At 47.7% G+C, this 25,517-nt stretch overlaps 1 protein-coding gene across 1 annotated transcript in view; it reads right to left on the reverse strand.

Annotated features, from left to right (window-relative positions):
* Nucleotides 1-911: 911 nt before the first annotated feature.
* CBL (Cbl proto-oncogene) overlaps nt 912-25,517 on the reverse strand; it is a 48,360-nt gene continuing 23,754 nt past the window's right edge. Inside the window, exons 4-16 of the mRNA XM_032229191.1 lie at nt 24,346-24,502; nt 23,424-23,545; nt 20,185-20,322; nt 18,119-18,206; nt 17,079-17,210; nt 16,233-16,433; nt 14,680-14,817; nt 12,334-12,693; nt 11,319-11,410; nt 10,084-10,239; nt 8,826-8,929; nt 6,636-6,821; nt 912-4,883 (exon numbers count right to left, since the gene is read on the reverse strand). Coding sequence (XP_032085082.1) covers nt 4,600-4,883; nt 6,636-6,821; nt 8,826-8,929; nt 10,084-10,239; nt 11,319-11,410; nt 12,334-12,693; nt 14,680-14,817; nt 16,233-16,433; nt 17,079-17,210; nt 18,119-18,206; nt 20,185-20,322; nt 23,424-23,545; nt 24,346-24,502 — 2,158 coding nt within the window. The 3' untranslated portion in view covers nt 912-4,599. The remainder of the gene's footprint in view (nt 4,884-6,635; nt 6,822-8,825; nt 8,930-10,083; nt 10,240-11,318; nt 11,411-12,333; nt 12,694-14,679; nt 14,818-16,232; nt 16,434-17,078; nt 17,211-18,118; nt 18,207-20,184; nt 20,323-23,423; nt 23,546-24,345; nt 24,503-25,517) is intronic.

A 25,517-nucleotide genomic window follows, 5' to 3' on the forward strand; every position in this document is an offset into this window, starting at 1 on the left:
TAGCAGGGTGTCCAGCTAAAGACTTGCGGACTACAACTCCCAGTATTCCTCGGCCAGCATTCTGGGAATTGAAGTCCCAGGGGCCTTGGAAGCTGCCAAGGTGGGCAACCCTACCATATAGTAACTACCTTGCTTGAAAACACTCCATCTGGTTAAAAGGGTTACCCCTAACCCCCCAAAACTGAGAGGGGCTTGTGTGCTTTACATGCACGTCGGGAGATGTCGGAATGGAAAGCTTTTGTTGGAGATATACATATATTTTTCGTTGACGTGTGTGTAAATTTAAGAGTGTCTGAGTTGCAGGGTTTTATATATATATATATATATGTATATATATATAAATGAAAAATAAAGAAGCTAAAGAAATCGTCCAGAATGGCCTCTTGTGTACATGGCGATTGAAAGAGGGAAATCCCAGGGAACGATTTTGGCTTGTTTTTAAATCAGCTGTGCTAAAGAGGAGCGAACTTCTCGGGCACACGTGTCTGTTCACTAGGGAGGGGGGGGCATCACACTCATTATCAAGCAATGCACACCCGACAAAAGCTTGACTTTTGTGTCTACAAGCCAAGTCTAGACAAGGTCGGTCCAACCACAAGAACTTTTTTAAGATGCATGGACTTCAACTCACAGAATTCCCCAGCCAGCAAAGCTTGTGAACTTCCAAGCTTGCCCAAGCCAGCATGGCTGACTTGAGGAATTCTGGGAGTTGAAGTCCACAAGTCTTCAAATTTGGAGAGTCCTCGGGGTCCAGAGCCATAGGTCTAATTTTCATTGGTGTGGAGCTGCTGGGAAACCCATTCTCGGGAGACCCCCCCCCCAAAAAAAACCTGGGGTGCCCTTACGACTTGGCTCGGTACAAGGGATCCCCTATCACAAGAATTGACGTTGACATCAAACAAGCCGTGTGCTACAACAAAGAAATTTATTTAAAAATAAAACTTTTCCTTTTGTTTCTTTTTTTTTTAAATCGACACTCGTTGAAATTCCCTAAAGGCCCCCTCCCCGCCCCCACCAAGCTCTTGAGTCGGCCCCTTACCAGAATGAAAAATAAAAAATAAATAACAATTAGTATAACCTCTAAAACATTAACAATGCATCTGCGAAACAAAAAACAAAAAACCGAGGCCTTTATAGCCTAAATGAATCTTAAAGCTTGGCTATTCTGTAAGAATATTTACCTTCTGTTCTTACTCTTTACATGTCTGAAAGGATTAAATACTGCTAATATTTTTTTTTTATATTAATGATATTATAACTTTTTTTAAAATAGTCAGTGAAAATCTGATTTTTTTTTAACACCAATATTACATTGGTTCTCAACCTTCAGGAGAAATAAAGCTACTTATTATTTTAACCCCACTCTTTCCTACCCAACGAAGATAACTTATAATTTAGTGTAACCTCTCCCCGGATTGCAGTTTTTAGTCCTAAAACGCGGGAACGTTTGAACATTGGGCGGGAATGCCATCCAATGTCACCCGTGATTCATTCCAAAGTTTGCTGCCCGCTACAGATAATTTCCCTCAATGCAACTGCATGTTTTCAACGCAGGGAGGCGACACTTCTAAAGGAAAGAGATCCACTGTGAACCGAACAGGCACTGAACATTTAATCCACAGGAAACTCCTTGTCCAGACACACACACACACACGAAATGAATGGAAACGTCCAAGCACAGTGCTCAAGAGGCAATGCTAGTACACCATCCCTGCCCGCTTTGGTTGACCAAAGGCAACAAAATGCCCCCCTCCCCCAAAACTGGCCCGAGGCAGGCAGGCTCTGGCCCAAGGATGTCCAACCTTGGCAACTTGGGATGTCTTGTGGACTTCCAATTTCCAGAATCCCAACGCCCCCCAGCCAGCTAGAGAATTCAATTCTGGGAATTGTGAAGTCCACAAGTCTTTCAAGTTACCGAAGTTGGGACGCTCCTGGCTCCAGATACACCTGGGAGGAGGTCTACTGGATTTTGCTTCCGGGCCCGATAAAGAGACTGTTTCACGAAGGAAGCCAATGGATGGAAGAGTTGAAGGTCCCCACAGCTACGTTAAAAAGTTGTCCGGCAACGCTCCGTGGCCTTCAGGTGCAGCCTGGGGGGCAGGAAACCCCGGCTTTTCGTTGTTAGTAATGAAGAAGCTTATGAGAAGAGAGCTAGTTGTGACTGATGCTCATGCTATCTAATGGCCAACCGCTCGCTCGCTCCTTCCTTCCATGCTACGATACACCAAGGAGGAGCTCCGGGACTCTGCAGTCATCTCAAATCTGCTTTCAGATTCATCCTTGGAAAGAACAGCATTTTCCCTACTGAAAAGGCACTATACATTTGGCTTTCTGTAAAATAAATTGCGCTTCCCCCCCCCCCCCCAAAAAAAAAATTAAGAGATGGAGGGAGGAGGAGGGAGGTGGGGTGGATGAAAGTCAAATGTGAACGCAGCAGGGGACAGGACCGCAAGAAGCATTTTTGGTCCTCCTGCTTGCTGGGCTGTGACATTCGTGCGGTTTCTAAAGAAACACCCCCCCCCCCTTGTGAAATTTAAGACGGGAAAAGGAACATGAAGGGACGCCTGCAGAGAGGAATCTGGTCGGCTACGCAGCGTGGTGGTGGTGGTGCTGGCTCTGCTCTTGTCTAATCCACGGCATGGCACCCATGGAAAACAGATGCCCCTCCTTGTTGGGACGTGGGGTGAGAACACGAAAGATCTCACTTCCACGCAAGGAGAGCGTCAACGCAATCCCCCCCCCCCCCCCCGGATCACACCAAAAAGCTGCTTCGGTTTTGCGAAGAACTTGACAAAGTGACTCCTGAACTGACCCAGATTTTAACCAGCGTCTTGGAGAGAAACATAAAAGGGTTCCAACAATTTTTTTAAGCTGGGGGGGGGGGAAGCAAAGCCATTGCAACTTTAAAGGTAGAATCCCCCTGCTTCTAGGTCGCAGAGTCCTTTAAGCTCCACCATTGTATCTGGAGTCACCTGCAGGCAGAGAGATCGGACTGGCCGGCCGCACCTACTCCCAAGGGGGAGGGGGGGCTTGGGGACCCCCATGAGGTCTTGCCCATCTCCCGAGTAGAAAACATTTATTCCACAGGAAACCCCCTCCTCCTCCAGCCTCTTAAGAATGAAAGCCTCCTCGATTGGCGAGGAGGAATTAATGCTGTTTAAAACACGGAACCCAATCATGCACGGGGGGGACCGCGAGATGCCCGTTTTCATGCCGGGGTACATGCTCTCTCGCCCCGCAGGCGGCGCAGCAAACGAGGGAAGCAGGTGAGGAAAGCGGAAAAGGGGAAGGGGGGGGGGGGGGGACGGAGAGAGAGATTCTTGCTGACTTTTCCCCAGAAAACCAAAAACAGCTTCATCGTATCTCTTCCCTGAGTACCCAGGAAAAGTAACAACCAAACGCTTAAGCCAGGGAGTCACAAAGTCAGTGCGTTATGGACAACGGCCTTCCAACACACACACACACACACACACACACTTTCTTTTGTTCCTGATATTAACAGGCCAGGAAAAAAAGAGTTGTGTCTTTTATGCTGTTCCGCAGACCCCAAAATTGTTGCCTTTTTACTACTCGGCAGGTAAGAGGTTCCAGGAGATGCTACATACACCCTTTTTTTTTTAAGTGTCTAAGGGACCATGCTTGCGGTTAACTTTTAATTAGAGTTTTTACAGGTAAACGGGGAGGGGGGGGATGTGGAAAAGTCGTAAGGCGGTTAAAATGGGCAGCTCTGTTGACCATCCATAACATCTGGAGACGTTCACGAGGCAGCCGCTGTGGCCCAGCCCAGCCCGGATAACTTCGACGCAGAAAAGGTTGGAGGCTGCAGAGGTAGCCTTTCCCACCTGCCCAAACGCCTTCCCCGATCCGACGGGAGAGCTGTCCGGATATACCACGCTGTGGAATCCAGTGTGCGGCGGGTGGAGCCGGCACCGGGAAGAGGATGGCTTCTGAAGGAGCACCCAACGTGACGGGAGGAAGGGAAAGAGAAGGGGACGGCGGGCGGGGGGGAGCGGAAGGAAGGCGCGTCAAATCCTCCGGCTTCATCAAGAACCCGCACCCGACAGCAGAGGGTTTGAAAAGCCTGAGCCAAGACATACAGCAGCAAGGAGGCCTGCGTGTAGTAGTATCCCATACCACCAGGGATGGGGTGTGTGTGTGGAGAGATACCTTCACCATCTGGGCCTCCGGTTGGATATTCACAGCACGAGACAAGTTGACCAAACCCTTCCCCGTATTCTAACGGTATATCCAAAGTTTAGCAGGTCTGTTCTCTCCAATCAGAAAAGTGCAAGGGGGGGGGGAGGGAGAGGAGGAGCGGTGTCGGATGGGCGGGCGAAGAGAGGAGAGGAGAACCCAAAGAGGTACATGAAGACTGTTGAAGACGCACACCTATCTGCTCCGTTTCACGCCACTCGAAAAAACACCTGGACTTCGCACAAAACCCTGATGAGACCGAATCTCGGCAGAGGCAGGCCCGGCTTTGCAGGGGAAATCCCTCCAGCAGCCTCTACTTAACTCCAGGCCGATGTGGGCAAGAGGCTGCCCGGGCAGGTGGACGAACGCACGGGGCTCCAGGTAGGGCCGAGAGAGAGAGAGGTGCTATGTGGCCACGTGCGTGGGGGAAGAAATGGAGACAAACTCCCGGAGAATATTCTTGGCCATGTCAATGTTGTTGTGGGCGATGAGCAGGGCTTTCTGGATGTCCTGGTAGGCGTAACCTTGGCTCATGAGGTTCTCGATCTCAGAGGAGAGCTGCGGGGAGGCCACAGGGACCGCTCCTGCTCCGCTGGCCTGCAGGCAGCTGCCCGCCTTCCGTTCAGAGTTTATTCTCCGAGGCAAAGGTTTCGGGGGCCTCTCGGGAACCTGGGAGGTGTCCGAGGCATCTGCAAGAGAAAGCAGCGACGTGGCTGAGAGGAAGGGATTTGGAAGGGATTCTGGTGGCAGGTCGACCAGCTACGTCTTCTGACCGAGGCTTCCCGAGAGCCTGAAGCAGACCCCTTGCTCCAACAAAAAACCCTTTTATTAATTTACTGGATGCTCATTCACCTCCAGCAAAGTCTTTCAAGGGAGGATTTACGGTCACAGACCTTCTCTGGCTTGGAGAGCTGCCAGGCAGATATCTGCAGAACTTGGCAAGGAGTCTCAGAGAGTCACGAACCAATGAAGAAAACTAATTGTTTCCTGCAAACTCCACTCCCCCTTCACTCCTCTTTTATCTCCTCTGGGAGGGGCCATTCATTGTCCACCTGTGGCTTTACTCTCAAGTCGACCCCTGTTCTTTAGCTGTTCCCTTCGTCTGGCAACTCTACGCATGCGCACACTGGGAACAGGCTCCAGCTGTTCTTCTGCCCCACTGATGTCTGACTCTGAAGGGAGCTGATAACTGTCAGACGGCCCTGGCCCCCTCTCTGCCTCCGACACAGAGCCCTCATCAGAGCCTTCGCCAGACTCCAGGACTGGCCCATCTTCCTCCCCAACCGCCTCACTGTCTGAATCTGCTGCCAGCTCCGCTGGCCCCTGGTGGGCCACAACACTACGTTCCTTGATGGTGATGCTCCTTTCTAGCCATTAACCTTCTGATTTTCCAAAGAACCAGAGGGCAGGACAAGAAACAATGGATGGAAACTAATCAAGAGAGAGAAACAACCTGGAATTAAGGAGAAACTTCCTGACAGTGAGGACCAGTGAAATGGCTTGCCTTCAGACGTTGTGGGCGCTTCATCACTGGAAGTCTTTAAGACTGGACAGCCGCTTGACTGAAATGGCAGAGGGTCTCCTGCTTGAGCATGGGGCTGGACTAGAAGACCTGCAAGGTCCCTCCCTGTTCTATTCTGATTAATTAATTATATCATCCCAAAGGTGCTTTTTTTTTCAGGAGGCAACTGGACTTTTAGGTTTTTCCTCGAAGACGTTTTGCTTCTCATGAGAAACGTCTTCAAAGAAAAACCAGAAAATCCAAGTTGCCTCTTGAATAAAAGCACCTTTGGGACAACCAGGAACTGGATGATGGAGAATCTCCCATGACAATTAATTAGATGGAACAGTTCATAGGTCTGGCACTCTAGCTTGGCCCAGCTATCGTGGCGCTCAAGATCTTATCCTTGGGCCTTCTGAGCAATGCCTGATGAAGGTCAAGGAAACGAAAGACCCCAAAATTATCGTGGCTTGCCAATTCCTCCCCTTTTCTGAAAGGCAGGAGGACTTGAAAAAGAGAAATAGGAATAGCAGTTAGACTTATATACCGCTTCATAGGGCTTTCAACCCTCTCTAAGCGGTTTGCAGAGTCAGCATATATTTCCCCCACAGTCTGGGTTCTCATTTCACCCACTTTGGAAGGATGGAAGGCTGAGTCAACCTTGAGCCGGTGAGATTAGAACCGCTGAACTGCAGATAACAGTCAGCTGAAGTGGCCTGCAGTGCTGCACCCTAACCACTGGACCACCTCGGTCAGCAGTCATTATTGCCCGGCTCCAAGGATTTGACTGCTGGGGTTTCCCACTCAAAATCTGGGATTTTTGCTTGACATTTTTTGTCAAGGGTAGATGGTCAGCTCTGCCGTCCCGTCTGTTCTCAACCTTTCGTGCCCTGCGTCCTAGAGGGCCCCGCCCACCCTGCCCAAGAACGCGTGTGAGCACCTGAAAGAAGTTCGCCATCCAGAGAGGCCCGGCTGAAGGAAGTGGCTGCATTGGAAATATCAGACAGGGTGCGACGAGTGGTGACTGGCTGGGCGGACAAGCGGGGAACATCGTAGCCCTCTTCCTCGTTCTCTGACTCCTGGGGTCCGTTGGGGACGTCTTCCTCAGCTGCCACATCCCCCGCATCTGAAAAGGATGAAGCCCCTTCAGCACACCTTTAGGCCTGGGTGCGTTTTCAAGATGAACATGGGTAGCCTAAACCAGGAGGTCCCCAACCTTTCGGACTTCAGACACCACTAAATTCATAATTTTAAATCCCGCCGACCACTAATATGATCTGCCTAATGTCTGGTTGGGTGGGCGTGGCTAGGTGGTCATGTGACTGGGTGGGCATGGCCAACTTCATGTCACTCAACAGCCTCTATTTGACCCTCCTCTCCCACCCACTCCCTGTCTGCCCACCCAGGCTCCTTAGGGCCCCAACAGGAAGCAGTTGCAGGAGCTAAGCAGTCACGAGGAGAAAGAGTTGGCAAAACAGCTCAGTTCAAATTGGATCTGACCGAGGAGGAGGCTCAAGCAGAAGCACCTCAATGAGGACTAGGAGCATAGGCTTTCCAAGCAGAGGGAAGACCTACGGGAGTGCAAGGCCAGGTGCCGGCGCCTGGAGGCTCAGCAGACTGAGATGGTCAGCTAGTTCTAGGCCATGATGCAGTCCCACTGGAATGAGGCCCTCCAGCTCTTCGCCACCAGCGGCGCTTCCCTCCAGCCTTCACCCAAAGCCCCCCACCAGGAGGCTGAAGCAGACCCCAAGTCGGAATTTCTGCCCCCCTCCAACCCACACAAAAAGACCCCAAAGGGGGAGACTCTCTGCAGCAACACAAACGTTCACTGCACGTATCCGTCCCAGGGGGCATAGTTTGAGGACCCCCGATTTAGTGCAATATAAAAAATTCAAATAATATTTCTCACGGACCACCAGTTAGTGACCGCTGGCCTAAACCTCAAAGCTGAACCAAATGCACAGAAATTAAAAATTGTGATACATAGCACATATAAAAGCTGTTTTGCAATCTGACAATGGCCTAGACATTAGTATTTGAATGTAATCTTTTTAACGTGTGTGTGTGTGTGTGTGTGTGTGTATACACAATACACAAATATATGTATTTGTGTATTTTTTAAAAAACAAACAAAGGCAACAGTAAAAATATTGGGTTTCTGTCTGGATGGTCTCTTGTGACGAGCCGATGGACAGAGAATGGAAGTAGTGATCTTCCTCCCATATTTGGGCATACCGGGGGTTGTAACTCTAGATAGATAGATAGATAGATTAGATAGATTAGATAGATAGATTAGATAGATTAGATAGATAGATTAGATAGATTAGATAGATTAGATAGATTAGATAGATAGATTAGATAGATAGATAGATAGATAGATAGATAGATAGATAGATAAGATAGATAGATAGATAGATAGATAGATAGATAGATAGATAGATAGATAGATAGATAGATAGATAGATAGGATAGATGGATAGGATAGATGGATAGATGGATAGATAGATGGATAGATAGATGGATAGATAGGTAGGTAGGTAGGTAGGTAGGTAGGTAGGTAGGTAGGTAGGTACATACATACATACATACATACATACATACATACATACATACTAATCTAGGTGAGGTGTTAATATATATTGCCAGTCCATGTATGATATGCCATACGCTAAATAAATAAATAGAAATCTGGATCATCTTTGCAGCTACAGTTTTTTTCATTATACAAAAAGGAAAGTCGTCAGAGAGCAAAAGGAACAATATGGTGAAAGAATTTGTGTCTTAATTTTTGCTCCCTGCTATAAATTGCCAAAATGAGTGGTCAAAACCACAGGCAGGATGGAAGTCCCTGTGTACATAAGGCCCCGTGCAAGTGGGCTCCCACTCTCCGAAGGGACTGCTGAATCCTTCCTCCACCCAAGGGGCAGGAGAAGGAAAGGGGGGTGTTAATGGCTCAGGAGGAGACACACAGAGGAAGAGAGAGAGAGAGAGAAGATAATGAAAGGGGAGGCACCGGCTGGAATGCTTGTGTATTTTTCTTAGCGAGGACAGGCTGCAGTTTCCTTCAATATTTTGGCTTCTTCCAATATAAATCTAGCCTAAACACGATTTCATTTCCCAGGAGACTCACCAGACACACTGGCAGCTTCAGAGGAACATGGCGCCGCCTGGGACTGAATGTTGAACATTGCTTCGTAAGTCGTTCCCTCCATTTCCTGCTCGCCCTCCAAGACGCTGAGCAAAGAGAAAAAAAGAAGAGGCATCGGATTCAACTCCCGCGACAAGAGGAGACGCTCTGCTCGAAAGCCTCAGCAGACAGACAGACAGACAGGCTGCTTCATGAAACGTGGCTCCTTGGCCCAAGGCGCCATTTTGAGTCTGCTGTAAGGATCTCTGGCCATTGCACGTTGGATCAGGTTGCTTTTCAACTCCGTTCCAAACCTCAAACTATTCCAGCTTCCGATGTTGCAGGGAATTCAAAGTCCGGCTGATTTCGCTCGTAAATAGCAGCAGCTTTATATACCGCTTCACAGCATTTTTACAGTCCTCTCTAAGCGGTTTACAGAGACAGCCTCTTGCCCCCCCCCCCCCTAACGATCTGGGTCCTCATTTTACCGACCTCGGAAATATGGAAGGTCGAGTCTCTTGTGGCCCGCCAACAGAACTGGCTCAGACAGTGAGGAGGCTGGGGAGAAACCTGGGCCAGTCCTGGAGTCTGGGGAAGGCTCTGAGGAGGGCTCTGTGTCGGAGGCAGAGAGGGGGCCAGGGCCATATGCCAGTTATCGGCTGCCTTCAGAGTCAGACATCAGTGAGGCAGAGGAACAGCAGGAGCCTGTTCCCAGTGTGCGCATGTGCAGAGTTGCCAGACGAAGGGAAGAGCTAAAGAACAGGGGTCAACTTGGGAGTAAGGCCACAGGTGGACGATGAATGGCCCCTCCCAGAGGAAATGAAAGAGGAGCGAAAGGGGAGTGGAGTTTGCAGGAGACCATTAGTTCGCTTAATTGGTTCGTGACTCTGAGACTCCTTGCCAAGTTTTGCCGATATCGGCCTGGCAGCTCTCCAAGCCAGAGAAGGTCTGTGACTGTAAATCCTCCCTCAAAAGACTTTGCTGGATGTGAATGAGCAGAATTCACAGTCAATTAATAAAGTAGGTATTTGTTGGGACAAGGAGTTTGCTTCAGGCTCTTGGGAAGCCTCGGTCAGAACAGAGTCAGCCTTAAACCGGTGAGGATTGAACTGGTGGCAGTCGGCAGAATTAGCCTGCAGTACTGAATTCTCACCACTGCACCACCACATCTCTACTCCTTTCCACTCGGAGCCTCTAAGATTCAATCACAATCACATGCACTGGGTGGGGTGGGGGTTGGGAAATGCAAGGACTCCCTCACCGTGAACCAGGATTCACTTCCAAAGGCAGCTTGGCATCGGGTTTTTGTCCCACACAGAGAGGTGTCACCAGGGGCAGAGAGGAAGGGGACATGTACTCAGAGTCTTCGTCGTTCCCAGAGGTCTCTCCAGAGAGCAGCTTCGGGGCAACCAATGACCTGCGGGGGAGAAGACAATTCAGGTTTGCAATCTGTGATAGGAGGGCAGCCTCTGCCGATGAAAATTTTAAAGCGAAAGTTGGGAAGGCTTTTGGTCCATGTGTGAAAACCTTTCCAAAGCTTAGCTTTGTGACTCGCAATGTGCCCAGTCTTGCATCACAAATGACACTTCTAGCAATGTGGCTGCACACACACAACACACACACCAGGCCTCACACTCTCTTAAGAGAGAGGTGCCTCTGCAGCTGCTGAGATCCAGTTTAATCCTATTCTAGGATAGGATAGGATAAGAAAATTGGATGATAGGATAGGATAGGATAAGAAAATTGGATGATAGGATAGGATAGGATAAGAAAATTGGATAGGATAGGATAGAAAAGAATAGAATCAATATCAATATAAATCGTAAGGATAACAAGCAACAAGTTACAGTCCTGCACTCCTACGTGGGAGGAGATGGATGAGAGGAACGATGAGAAGACTAATAGTAACAGCAATGCAGCCTTAGTGAATAGTTTGACAGCGTTGAGGGAATTATTTTGTTTAGCAGAGGGATGGCGTTTGGGGGAAAAAACTGTTTTTGTATCTATTTGTTCTGGTGTACAGTGTCCTATAGCATCATTTTGAGGGTAGGAGTTGAAACAATTTATGTCCAGGATGCCAGGGGTCTGTAGATATTTCCACAGCCCTCTTTTTGACTCTTACAGTATACAGTATATAATCCTATTTTCGTTTCATGAGGTTGAACTCAACCCTTGTGGGGTTTCTCCCACGTACAGTCACCCTGAGCCGTCCTATTAAACCTCCCCAAACGAAATGAAAACTCCAGCCTCATTTACCTAAGCAGCTTAGCCGAAAAATTGTCCACTCCATTTTGTGCCTTCCGGCATCATGGAAAGCGATGCCTTCGCTACAGAGAGGATCAGAAACAAATGAGGAACCAGAAGCCAACTGGAAACTCCCCCGAGAGTTTCGACAGAGTTTCTAACTTCGAGTCACCGATTGGGCAATTGGCTGATGGCGCAACGTTCTTAAAACTTTCCGTGGCTGGAGCAGCTTCCTTGGGGAAAACAACGTACCTTACAGAGAGAGAGTAGATGGCATTGGCAGAAGAAGATGGTTTGATCTTAGCATGCTCGCCGTCTAAGCCAGCGGGAAGCCCGAGTTGATTCTGCAAAGAAAACATCCGGGTTAGAGGCCATCCCCGGCGTACCAAAAGAGGGATGCTTATTAAGCCTGTTGTGAACTTTTCTGCCGTTGGAAAAAAGGCCCACTTCGGCATCACCTGTTAGCTTTTAGCCAGTGCATTTGCACTCAAGGAAGGCATCACCACCACATGGGCCCAACTCTTTGGTCAGCTCTTGAATGGCCGGAAGAAATAGCAAGGTTTTTGTCCATTTGAGCCACGGTGGCGCAGTGGTTAGAGGGCAGTACTGCAGGCGACTTCTGCTGCCTGCCTGCAATTGGGCAGCTCGAATCTCACCAGGCTCAAGGTTGACTCAGCCTTCCGTCCTTCCGAGGAGGGTAAAATTGAGGACCCAGATTGTTGGGGAGGGCAAGAGGCTGACTCTGTAAACTGCTTAGAGAAGGCTGTAAAAGCACTATGAAGCAGTGTATAAGTCTAAGTGCTATTACTAAGTGGGAGGGAAGGAAGGAAGGAAGGAAGGAAGGAAGGAAGGAAGGAAGGAAGGAAGGAAGGAAGGAAAGACGGACTGTGGTGGCACAGTGATTAGAATGCAGCATTACAGACTAATTCTGCAGAGTGTCAACAGTTCGAATCGCAGCAGGCTCAAGGTTGACTCAGCCTTCCGTCCTTCCGAGGTGGGTAAAATGAGGACCCAGATTTTGGGGGGCAAGAGGCTGACTGTAAAACCGCTTAGAGGGAGCTGTAAAGCACTGTGAAGTGGTATATTAAGTCTATTTCCTCAGGAGTTACAAGATCAAACTCATCCCAACTAACCAAGGCGGCCAAGGTCTCCCCTAACTCAATGATCCCCAATAGGCGCATGTCATACTGGAAACGGTTCACGGACAGACATACGACCCCACCTCCTCCCCATGGGAAGTTCTGCACGCACACATGGTCGCACTCACCACTGGAGTGTCCAGGCTGAGCGTACTGCCCAGCCGGTGAGGCTCCACCCTGGCATCCATCTGAGAAGGCAGCGAGAAGGGGAGGGAATGGCGGTTCTTCAGCTCCCTGCTGGCCCAGGCTTCCGTGGGGGCCTTCAACATGGGCCGGGAGGGCCAGAGCTCCCCCTGGCGGTTACAGGGCACGGGGGGCAACTTGTCCCTGGAAGGACCGTCTCCTGGAGTGCAAGGCAAGGGTCGTCTCTGGGACCGAGACTCTGCCCCGATGGCGTGGGGCCTGTCCGGTGGAGGAGGCGGCGGGAGATCTCGGTGAGTTGGTGGGATCGGCAGAGGTTTGTCTTTGTGGAGAGAACCGGGTGCAGCCTATAGAATAAGGGTGATATTTTAACCTTTTTTCTCTGGTTTCTCTTGGTGGCTTTCAGATGCCTGGACTTCAACTCCCAGAACCCCTCAGCCACCCATGGAATTCAAAAAGTCCATCAGAAGTTTCCAGCCACTGATAAAAACAATAATTGGATTGTAACAGGCAGGTTATAGAAGAAAAGTGACTCTCGAGTGAATATTACATATGTCAAAGTTTGTAAAGATCCACAACATTCAGTCACCGCAGACAGATATCTACGAGACCGTCTTCTGCCACATACCTCCCAACGTCCGATAAGATCACACAGGATGGGCCTTCTCCGGGTGCCGTCGACTAGACAATGTCGTCTGGCAGCTCCTCGGGGGAGGACCTTCTCTGTAGCTACCCCGGCCCTATGGAACGATCTACCCCCAGAGAACCGGACCCTCCCCACTCTCTCGGCCTTCCGAAAGTCTACTAAGACCTGGCTATTCCGGCAGGCCTGGGGCTGTTGACCTCTTGAATGAGATCCAGCCCCACTAAGATTGAGTGCATGGTGTGTCTTTTAACTTGCTTTGTCTTTCTATTTTTAAATTTTTTAGTGTCCTTTTAAATTGTTTTTATGTAAGCTGCCCGGAGTCCTTCGGGATTGGGCGGCATATAAATTTATTAAACATTAACATTAACAGGAAGAAGTGGGTCCTTGGCAGTGGTGGGATTCAAATTTTTTTACTGCCGGTTCTGTGGGTGTGGCTTTGTGGGCATGGCAGGGGAAGGATACCGCAAAAATCTCCATTCCCTCCCCACCCCACTCCCCTGCTTTCCAGCTCCATTCTCCTGTTCAACAGGACAACAAAAGAAAATTGGCTGGGAGGCAGTGGGGGGCGGGGCCAGCCTATTTGCCGGTTCTCCGAACTACTCAAAATTTCCGCTACCGGTTCTCCAGAACCGGTCAGAACTGGCTGAATCCCACCTCTAGCCCCTGGCTGAAAAAACCAGTCCTTCAAGGCAACTGAGTCATTTAACTCAACAAATTCATCAGCTGGGTGACGAACGATCAAGAAGAGGATAAGTGGGAAAGTCCACCGTGCCATTGAAGAAAATTAGTCAAGCCGAGCAATTTCAGACGGAGCCAGATAGAGCCGAGGTGGCGCAGTGGTTAGGGTGCAGTACTGCAGGCCACTTCAGCTGACTGCTATCTGCAGTTCAGCGGTTCTAATCTCACCGGCTCAAGGTTGACTCAGCCTTCCATCCTTCCGAGGTGGGTGAAATGAGGACCCAGACTGTGGGGGCGATATGCTGACTCTGTAAACCGCTTAGAGAGGGCTGAAAGCCCTACGAAGCGGTATATAAGTCTAACTGCTATTGCTATTTTGAGCCTGGTTGTTTTCTTGCAGATGTTTCATTACCCAGCCAGGTAACATAAAGTGCTAGCTGACATCATCTAGTGTTGAAGATGTTACCTAGTTGGGTAATGAAACATCGTCAAAAAAGATAACGCCAAGGATCCCGCAGTTCGACCCTCAACTGCAAATGCTCTCGTCCATTGGTAAGACATTTCAGGCAAGACATCTTCCTCGCCAGTCTACAAGTTCTGGTACCTGCGGTATCTGCGAGACCGTCTTCTGCCACATACCTCCCAATGGCCAATAAGATCACACAGGATGGGCCTTCTCAATGTCGTCTGGCGGCTCCTCGGGGGAGGACCTTCTCTGTAGCTGCTCGGACCCTATGGAACGATCTACCCCCAGTGATCTGGATCCTTCCCACTCTCTCGGCCTTCTGAAAGGCTACTAAAACCTGGCTATTCCGGCAGGCCTGAGGCTGTTGACCTCATGAATGAGGTCCAGCCCCGCCTAAATTGAGTGCATGAAGTGATTTTTTTAATCTGTTTTTCTTTCTCTATTTTTAATTTTTATCCTTTTAGTGATGTATTTCTGTAAGCCGCCCGGAGTCCTTCGGGATTGGGCGGCATATAAATTTATTGAACTTGAATTTGAATTTACCTTGGAAGTGGTTCCTGGGCTTGAGGCTCCAGGTGGGTTGGACACCCGCTGCTGCTGCTGCAGAAGGTCCAGCCGTGGAGGTACTGGGGGAAGTGCTGCCTGCGGAGTCATTGAGAATGGAGAAGGAGGACGCTCTACCTGGAGACAGGCCAAGAGGAAATCCAGTGAAGACGTTTTTAAAAATCCGGGCTAATAATCAAGTTTAACACTACCTTGGCATTTCAAGTCACCTTCTCTTCAACTCAAGGGGGAGGCCTTCTGTTTATCCTCTACCTGTTCTGACCTCAGCAGAAGCAAAAAACAGGCTCCTTGTCCCGAAAACCCCCTTTATTTACCTCTTGTGAATTAATGGCATTCACACACCGAACAGAAATACGAACTGTTGTCTCCTACGACTACCACTCCCCTTTCCTTTTATTCCCAAGCCAGGAAGGGGCCATTCAGTGTCCACGTATACCTTACTTCCCAAGTCGACTCCTTGTCCTCTGTTGTTCTCCTCTCCTAACAGCTCTGCGCATAGACACATCTGGAACAAGCCCCAGCTGTTCTTCCTCCCCACTTATCTCAGGCTCCAAAGGCAGCTGCCTCTCCGGTGGCTGGGAAATGTCGGACAGCCCTGGCTCTATCTCTGCATTAGAGCATTCATCAGAGGCTACCCCAGGCTCCAGCGCTGGCCCAAATTTCTCCCCACCTTCCTCATCCTCAGAGTCTGCCGCCAGCTCCGCTGGTAGCCGGCGAGCCACAACAGTACCCAACAAATACGAGCAGGTGCTCTTCCTTCCTGTTCATTCCAATATCTCAGCAATAACAAGGCCTGTTTTGTCACTGATTCATCTGCATGCTGTTCTTCAACTTGCAATGAGCATGGTTTTTAAAGGCGATAGATGGCCCCCTTAAGGGGCAGCCAGCAGCTGAGGGCACAGGACTGAGGATACTTGGGCACAGGCCTGGAACTGGTCTCCGCTGAGGCACAGCGATCCCAAAAATCATTAACAGATCCCAAGGGAGGAGAAAACAAAATGGGTCCATCTATTATGCAAATCAAATGTGGCAGGACAACAGACGGGCAATGGCAGCCTCAGCAAGGGCTACGTTTTCCAAGTTGATCGCGAATTCATTACTCAAGAAGACGCAAAGAGTTGCATGGCTAACCAGCACATTCAAATACAACAAGGCAGTATTTGGGTGGGTGTAAAAGACCACAAAACTCAAACACACACACACACGCACACACACACATTACCAATTTGAGTTTTGCATGGCTGCTGGGAGGAAATGTATCAGGATCAAAGTGCTGGCAGAATGGATAGGGCTGCTGACTGCAGTATTTTACTGCAGAACTCCCAGCTGACCGGCAATTATAGACAATTATTGACACTAGGGACTTTGAATTGAAATGGGAATCCTGACAACCAACTGAAACCAAATGCTAGAAATCAATCTACCTACCTGCCTACCTACCTACCTACCTACCTACCTACCTACCTACCTACCTATCCCATTGTAATTTATATTCTGTACTTCCATGGGGGAGACCAACAGTCCAGTCTTACCTTTGCACCAGCCAGCTCTTTCATCAGGAAGAGTGAGTCATCCGTTCTGTCATCGTCATCGTCATAATTTGGAGAGGGGGCTCCTTCTGCCCCTTGCCTCAGAAGCCCTCCCCCTCCTCGGGGATCAAAAGGGTCCACCACAATGGGCTCCGTGCCTTTAATTTCACACCGGCAGAACGGGCATCCCTGCCCCTCCGATTCCTGCAGGCAGAGAGCAAGAGGGGGGACGGGACATACGGACCAGGTTGATTCACTCAGGGCCACCCCATGGAATGCAGCAGCAGGATTATCTGGGAGGGAAGGGGGGAGGGAGGAAAGAAAGTGGAGGGAAGGAAGGGAAAGGAAGGAAGGAAGGAAGGAAGGAAGGAAGGAAGGAAGGAAGGAAGGAAGGAAGGAAGGAAGGAAGGAAGGAAGGAAGGAAGGGAAAGGAATCATAACTTGCTACCATTGTAGGAAATTAACTAGTCTGAATGCATGACTAGAGGCCTTATGAGCCCAGCAAAAAAAAGTGGAAGGAAAATCAAATGTTGTAACCCCCCCCTCTCTCTCTCACGCACACACACACACACTCACACAACACCTTTGCCCCCTTCAAGGCTGCTGCACAAGTCAGCCACCCCACATTCGCAACAACTGCACAAAGACGTTGGAGCACAACTGCATAACCGTTGACCCAGCCTAGAGAAAAACACGCCTTTCTAGGCGCCTTTCGCAAAACTGGCAACAGCGGTGATGGTGACGCCAGAGACCCAGACAGGCACACTGGGCCTGGTGCCGCTTTCCGTAGGGGCTGCAGAGGGCCCTGTTCCAAGGAGCGGGGCTCTGACACGGGGGCAACCCCCATACCTGCCATGACGTGAGACAAGAAGTGCACATGAGGTGCCCGCAGGGTTCTATCTTCACATCTTTGTCGTTTTCGGCACAGATTTTACAGAGCTGGAAAGTGGAGCCCATCTCACAGTAGAGTTCGTATTGCTCCTGAGGGTAAGAAGCCAGAAAAGGGACAGATCTTAAAAACACCTTCCTGGAAACAGCCTTTTAAAAGCTCAGCTTCAAGAAGGGCTGCGGAGAAGCGAAAGCTGGCAACGCATTGCTTCTTGTCCTGCCTTCAGGTGCTTTGGAGAATAGCTTGACTCCCTCTTCTTTGTGGCAACTCCTGAGATATTGGAGGATTGTTATCATGTCTCCCCTGGTCCTTCTTTTCATTAAACTAGACATACCCAGGTCCTGCAACCGTTCCTCATACGTTTCAGTCTCCAGTCCCCTAATCATCTTCGTTATCCTTCTCTGCACTCTTTCTAGAGTCTCCACATCCTTTTTACATCATGGCGACCGAAACCGGATGCGGTATTCCAAGTGTGGCCTTACCAAGGCATTATAAAGTGGTATTAACACTTCAAGTGATCTTTTTAATTGAATTTTTAATTGAATTTTTTTAAAATTTAAATCAGATTTTTTTAAAAAACAAATATCAAATGTATTTCAATAAAATGCTTTCGGAGTAAAAATCTATCTAAAGATAGTTTTCTATTTAAGATACATTAATGATTTAGTTTATTCAGCATGAAACGGAGCTTAGTGATGTAGCATGAGGAGGCTGTATAATCTGCAATATTGGGACTGTCGGTGAGTCAACAGCGGGTCAGAGGAGGAGCAGCTGCAGGACAGAGATGGCAGCGGCTCTTTAAAAATTATGATTTAAATTGGGTTGATTTAAATCATGATGAGGCGTCTCCAAACTTGGCAATTTTAAGACTTGTGGATTTCAACTCCCAGAATTCTTCAGCCGGCATTCTGGGAATCAAAATCCACAGACCTTAAAAGTTGGCAGGTTTGAGAGAGCTCTGGGAAGCAAGGGAGGAGGGGAATGAGTGATCTCCGTTCACCTGGGTGACTTTAATGTGGTCCTGGGGTGTGGGTTCACACAGGCCGGTCAGGTCCGGGTTCTGATTTCTTCCATCGGGATACAAGTAACTAGAGGAGAGATGCAAAGATGATAGATTTTAAAAGGAAGATACAGCTAAACAGAGCAGAGCCTCAGACAAAGGGGAGAGATGACATTCTCGCGGAGGGCTGAATTAGGAGTTCAATCTTAATTATGAAGAGGTAAAGGTAATTATAAAGGTAAGGGTTCCCCTCCCACAAATGTGTTAGTCGTTCCCGACTCTAGGGGGCGGTGCTCATCTCCGCTTCGAAGCCAAAGAGCCAGCACTGTCCGAAGACGTCTCGTGATTAAGTGGCCGGCATGACTCAACACCGAAGGTGAACGGAATGCGGTTCCCTTCCCACCAAAGGTGGTTCCTATTTCTCTACTTGCATTTTTATGTGCTTTCGAACTGCTAGGTTGGCAGAAGCTGGGACAAGTCATGGGAGCTCACTCCGTTAGGCGGCGCTAGGGATTCGAAACACCAATCTTTCTGATCGATAAGCTCAGAGTCTTAGCCACCGAGCCAGCACGTCACTGAAACCTTACAAGGCCCCAAATTTGGGGGGGGGGGGGGGGAATTTAAGCTGTGATTCCCCTGTTGATGAAAACAGAACAGGTACCACGGCTTCCAGTTGCTCAGAGCCAAACCTGTTGCTCAATGCTTTAGCCAATCAGAGGTTTGGCATTTGAAGGAAGCTTGCACCGATTTGCTCCAGGTGGCCTGGGGAAGGACGTCACATGCACCGTGACAACATCACCGCGGACATAAGGCCACACACCCATTGGCATCAGAGATCGCTGTGCAAGTTCATAACTGCCTCTTTTTGCACAATGAGGCGCTGAAACACCTGCCATCTTTTTGATCTTGTTGTGGTTTGTTCCTGATGCCTATCTGTCAAACGCTGCAGGGCTGGAAAGAGAAACTCAAATCTGTTGCACATCGAAGGCCTGTGCAAAACCTTGAATTCAGAGGCCTGATGAGGCAGGTTATATTAGGACAAGCACAAGGGCCATGCTGGCTTTCAGAGAAAGAGCCAATGTTGTGGCCCGCCAGTGGAGATTCGGAAAGTGAGGAGGTTGGGGAGGAACCTGGGCCAGTCCTGGAATCTGGGGGAAGGCTCGGATGAGGGCTCTGTGTCGGAGGCAGAGAGGGGGCCAAGGCCGTATGCCAGTTATCAGCTGCCTTTGGAGTCGAACATCAATGAGGCAGCTGAACAGCTGGAGCTTGTTCCCAGTGTGCGCATGCACAGAGCTGCCAGACGAAGGGAACAGCTAAAGAACAGGGGTCGACTTGGGAGTAAGGCCAAAGGTGGACGATGAATGGCCCCTCCCAGAGGAAATAAAAGAGGGGAGAAAGGGGAGTGGAGTTTGCAGGAGACCATTAGTTCACTTCATGGATTCGTGACTCTCCAAGACTCCTTGCAAAGTTCTGCAAATCTCAGCCTGGCAGCTCTCCAAGCCAGATAAGGTCTGTGACTTTAAATCCTCCCTGGAAAGACTTTGTGGGATGTGAATGAGAGGAATTCACAGTCAATTAATAAAAGGGGTTTTTGTCAGGACAAGAAATTTGCTTCATGCTCTTGGGAAGCCTCGGGCAGAGCAGCCAAGGACAGACTGAATGCCTTTCCGTTTTTCAATTGCAGGGAATCCTCAACTTACAACTGGTTGCTTAACTAGCATTTGACGTTATGACGGACTCAAAATATGTTATTTATGGCCCGTCCTTAGGTCGCACAATTGCATTTTGAGAATTTCTGACCTTTTAACTGGGGGGAAAAATGATCACTGGTTAAGCGGGATTATGATTTATAAGTATGTGATTTGCTTAACGACGGCAGTGACTCGGTTAACCACCGTCATAAAAATCAAGTCCAGCACATGGTGATTTGACTCGTGATCCCAATGGCTCACAAGCAAAATTCTGGGCTCAACGGTGATCATAAGTCAAGAATTGCCTGCAGAGGCACCTTGACTGAAAAAAGAACGAACCAGAGTTATGATACGGCACCAGAAGACGTTACTTACAAGCCTTCCCTGAAGCCATCAATCAGTGCTTGAAAAAGAGGTTTGTTGTGGGGAATTGTCTGGAGGATGTTTCCATCTGCAGTGACGTAGCCAATAGCCCACTGACCAAGTCGGGTGCAACTCAGACGAAAAATGTAACTAAAACAACAACAACAACAAAAAGAGATTGATAGCTGAACAAAAACAAATTTGAACTTCCTACATATGAAGTCTTTTTTGAATGACAGCTCAGCAGAAAATCTCTTTTCCCCCCCATCCTGGCAATCGTCATTATCTGAATGCTTCTTTCAATGTGCATTAACAATCATAGCAAGGATGTCGCTTTTTGGATACTCTAAAAGTTGGCTTCCCCCCCCCCCGTTTTTTTTTATTTTTATTCTTTACAAACAGATCAAATCAATGTGCAAACAATAGCAATAGCAGTTAGACTTATATACCGCTTCATAGGGCTTTCAGCTCTCTCTAAGCGGTTTACAGAGTCAGCATATTGCCCCCAACAACAATCCGGGTCCTCATTTTACCCACCTCGGAAGGATGGAAGGCTGAGTCAACCCTGAGCCAGTGAGATTTGAACAGCCGAACTGCAGAACTGCTGTCAGCTGAAGTAGCCTGCAGTGCTGCACTCTAACCACTGTGCCACCTCGGCTCCTATGCAGCACTTGGGTGTCATACATTGCAGTGCAGACCAAGCTGAACAAGTTCATCCCAATCCTTATATTCCATCCACTTAAGTATTCAATAAACACTTGCATTCAATTATAATCCATCATGGTTCAGTTGTTCCATGTTTTCGCTTTGTAATATGAAGAATGCATCCACAAATATTACCCCTTCACTTATTTCAATCATTCGTTGTAACTCTAGAAGTTGGCTTGATCATCCTAGTAGGGATTCCTACTGAGGAATGTCTTAAGCCTGGAGGAATCTTATGGTTTTTGTAAATCACTCAGAGTCTATCAGTCAGTGACATGGGCAGTATCTACATATGATTGACAAATAAGTTTTTTTTTATAAAGATTTTTTATTTTTGTTACATAGACAACATATACACACAACAATAGAGAAACAAAAACAAAATGGAAAAAATGGATTGACTATATACAAAATAAATACGGGACCAAGAAATTCCAGTTAGCCTATGCTTAAGATCAGAAATGATTTAAATTGTTTAAAGTTAATTCAGCAAGAAGAAGCTAAGATCAATGTAGAGATGTCATTAATTTCTTTATTTCTTTTTTCTCAATAAATTTTAGACTGTGTTTGTTAAAAATCCATACCGTGTACGGGTTCCGGGAAGTCGGGGGGGGGGGGGAGGAGGGGGGTTGGGGGGGAGGGAGGGAGGGGCATACATTAGGCTAGACAAGAATTTGGTGGTAAACTAGAACTATTTTGACACACAAAAAATTGTACTCTGATGTCTTACTGATTGAGGAATGATGAAATGTTTGTTTTAAAAGAAATAAAACTTTTGAACCTTAAAAAAAAAAAAGAGAGAAACAAAAACAAAAAAGAAAGAATAAAAAAACACACAACCCCCCCCCCCCCAATCATCACATACATCATGTCGTTTGGTTACAGGTGTTTTAACATTTATCATTCTTATACATTTATTATTTCATTTAATAGGTTATAATTTAGTATCATTTCTTATTCCCCTACCTGTGGCAATCCATCCAACTACGTTTCCCCCCCCACACACACCCCGTATCTCTCTTTATATATATATTTAATACACAAAACAATAAAACACACACACACAAACACAAAAAAAGAAAAAAAAAACACACACACAAAAAAACACCATCATTACATATAGCATGTCGTTTGGTTACAGGTGTTAATCTGTAAGTTAATCACCAATATGCCTGTTGTGGCCCACCAGCAGAGCTGGCAGCAGATTCGGACTGTGAGGAGGGTTGGGGAGGAAGATGGGCCAGTCCTGGAGTCTGGGGAAGGCTCTGATGAGGGCTCTTTGTCGGAGGCAGAGAGGGGGCCAGGGCCATCTGACAGTTATCAGCTGCCTTCGGAGTCAGACATCAGTGAGGCAGAAGAACAGCTGGAGCCTGTTCCCAGTGTATGCACAGAGTTGCCAGATGAAGGGAAGAGCTAAAGAACAGGGGTCGACTTGGGATAAGACCACAGATTAACAGTGAATGGCCCCTCCCACAGGGAGTAAAAGAGGAGCGAAAGGGGACTGGAGTCTGCAGGAGACAATTAATTCATTCCTGCATTCTAGCCAAGTATTGCGGCGTCTGAAAGTTATCGGCCTGGCCACTCTCCCAGCCTGATAAAGGTCGGTCATTGGGAACTATCTTGAAAGACTGTGGAAGAGGAAAGACTTGGCTGGGGAGGAATCCACTGTAATTTAAATAAAAGGGGTTTAACGGGACAAGGGCTTGGTGCTGCTGGGGAAACCTAGGTCAATTTATGGTGTTTCGAATTTAGGGCGTCGCTGGCATCAACTATTTTTTCTTTCTTTTCCACAAGTCTTTTTTATTTCCATTTCATTCTATACAATCACGTTTACTGTGCATAACCGAGGCATATAACATTGGGTAATAAACACAGCCCTCACTTTTATAGAAAATGCCCCCTACAATACAAACCCAATATACCGCCTTAGCCCACCATACACCCTCTTTCAACCCCCTCCAACTTTCATTCTTCCTTCTCTCATACCGCTCTACACCTACTTCCCCTCCCCCTCTATCTAACCCTAACCCCATCACTCCCTCTCTTAATCCATTCCCTCCCTTCCTTCTCCTCCTCCTCTCTCTCACCCTCTCCACCCTCCTTCTTCTTTCACTCAGCTCCTCCCTTCGGTATACTTCTATTACCTTCCAATATATTCAGTTTGTTCTGTTTTGACATTAACATTAAAAAGCCACAGTATACAAGTGCAATCATGCTTTAGAATTTAACACATATTATATTTCCCCCCTCCCCCCCCTCCCCCTAGATCCCCACCTCCCTTCCCTCCCCCCGACTTCCCAGAGCCCATACATGGTATAACTTTTTGACAATCACAGTCTAAAATATCTCTACATTGAACTCAGCTTCTTGCTGTTACCCAAATTTTTAACAGTTTAAGTTATTACTGATTTTAAGCATAAGCTATCTGGAGTTTCTTAGTCCCGTATTTGCTTTGTATATAATCAATCCATTAACTATTTTTTGACTTATAAAATGCTTAAGCAGACCATGAATGGAGGTTAGAAAGGATGCCTCGAAGCACTCACCTTCCAGGTTTATGAATGAACTTCTGAAGCCGGGCTTTGACTTCATCGTAGGTGAGGAATGCCATGTAGCCAGGATGAGTCACCGCAAGGCTATTCCAGTTTCGGAGCAAAGAGGACCAGGGCTGGATTTTTTTTGGGGGGGGGGGGGGGTGAAAAGATAGGGAGTTATTTCAACAAGGAAAGAGCCCTTCCAATCGTAGCTCATTCCACTTCCCCTGCAGTCCCCTCCCCTCCGTGAATTGACTTCAGCAACGTTCATCCTCAACTGTTACACGAGGTGTTTCCCTCTATATAAGAGGTTATTAGAGGGTGTTTCTCTCTCTCATCATGTATTTCATTTCTCTCCTTGTGTCCGAGCTGAGTGGTAAGGGAATTTATCTCCATGTATATGCTTCTATATATTGGAATATAAGCCACTTTTAATTGTCTGGAGGCTCTGTGTGCTGTGTGTTGTGTTTTGCTCCTGGGTTTATCTCATAGTAATAGTTACGCTGCCAAAACTCTGACAGGTTATGGGCCCAGTATGCTTCTGCTCCCATAAATTGCTCTTAAAACCATCCATGTTAATGGGTCTTTTGCCCACATACATAGATTCACAACCACAAAAATGGAAGTACACAAATAAAATAGCAGCAGAGCATTTAATGGCCCTCCAATTTTTCTCTTCACAGCTTTCCCTACATGCCAGGGTATCAATCCTTCCTGATCACAGAAATCCAAACGTTCACCATAAGACAGAGAGATTTGGGAGGCAAGGAAGCCAGTAGATGGAGAGAAGGAAGCCCTGAGGGTTGAGGCTGTGCGAGTCAAGGAGAGGAAGACCAGCCATTTCGGCAGGAGGGGGAGAAAAGCTGTTTCAGTGGCGAACCAGTGTCCGTCTTTGGGAAAATCGTGGCTCATCAAGAAAAAGAAAAAAGCTTACCTGAAACAGACGGGTGAAAATATCAAATTCAAACACTGAAATGTAATCATTGCATGTCAGGTCGATGGTGGATTTCAACGCCATGGCTTCCAATCCGGAACTGATGGGGTGGACTTCATGTAGGGCTTGGCGGAAGGTTTTCCATGGGACAATGGTCCTAACAGTGGGATAAAATATAGATATTTATATATAGGGATGGTTACTTTTGCATCGTAGGAACTTAAAACGTCTGCTGATTCAAGCAAAAGACTTCTTCCACCCTGTGTTGCCTTTCCTTAAAGACTCTAACCCCTACTCGAATTGTATGAGTGTTGAGTTCTTAAATGATGTAGTGCCTGTATGTCGTAAATTGTTTGTCCTTCCCCCCTCCTTTGAACTGTGAGCCGCCCTGAGTCCCCCCAGGGAAAAGGGCGGCATACAAATAAAGTGAAATACAATACAAATACAATTCCTAGGAGAGCCAATCAGATTAGGACAGCGTTTCCCAACCTTATTTTAAGATGTGTGGACTTCAACTCCCAGGGGGTCCTCTGGGAATTGAGGTCCACAAGTCTTAAAGTTGCCAAGTTTGGGGACCTCTGCTCTAGGAAGTCACTGAACAAGAAAGCTCTGTCCCACTCTTACTTCCTAGCCATAAATATTCAAAGCACAAATGTGATACTGGGCATTATAGTGTGTCAAGGTACTGGGGATTTAATAGCTGCCAGCTGATGAAAGGTTGTAAGCTGTAATCAGTAAACTGATGCAATGTAAGGCAAGGCTGATGCAATGAGGTGTCTCTCTCTCTATATATATAAGTGGTCATTAGAGGGTGTTTCTCTCTCTCATCATGTATTTCATTTCTCTCCTTGTGTCCGAGCTGAGTGGTAAGGGAATTTATCTCCATGTATATGTTTCTATATATTGGAATATAAGCCACTTTTAATTGTCTGAAGGCTCTGTGTGCTGTGTGTTGTGTTTTGCTCCTGGGTTTATCTCATAGTAATAGTTACGCTGCCAAAACTCTGACACGTTATGGGCCCAGTACGCTTCTGCTCCTATAAATTGCTCTTAAAACCATCCATGTTATGTTATGGGTCTTTTGTCCACATACATAGATTCACAACCACAAAAATGGAAGTACACTAATGCAGGCACATTTGTTCCAAAAATGAACCGCTTTGAGAGAAACA

Source organism: Thamnophis elegans, chromosome 13, assembly GCF_009769535.1.
Source record: "Thamnophis elegans isolate rThaEle1 chromosome 13, rThaEle1.pri, whole genome shotgun sequence".
In the NCBI taxonomy this organism is placed as follows: Eukaryota; Metazoa; Chordata; class Lepidosauria; order Squamata; family Colubridae; genus Thamnophis; species Thamnophis elegans.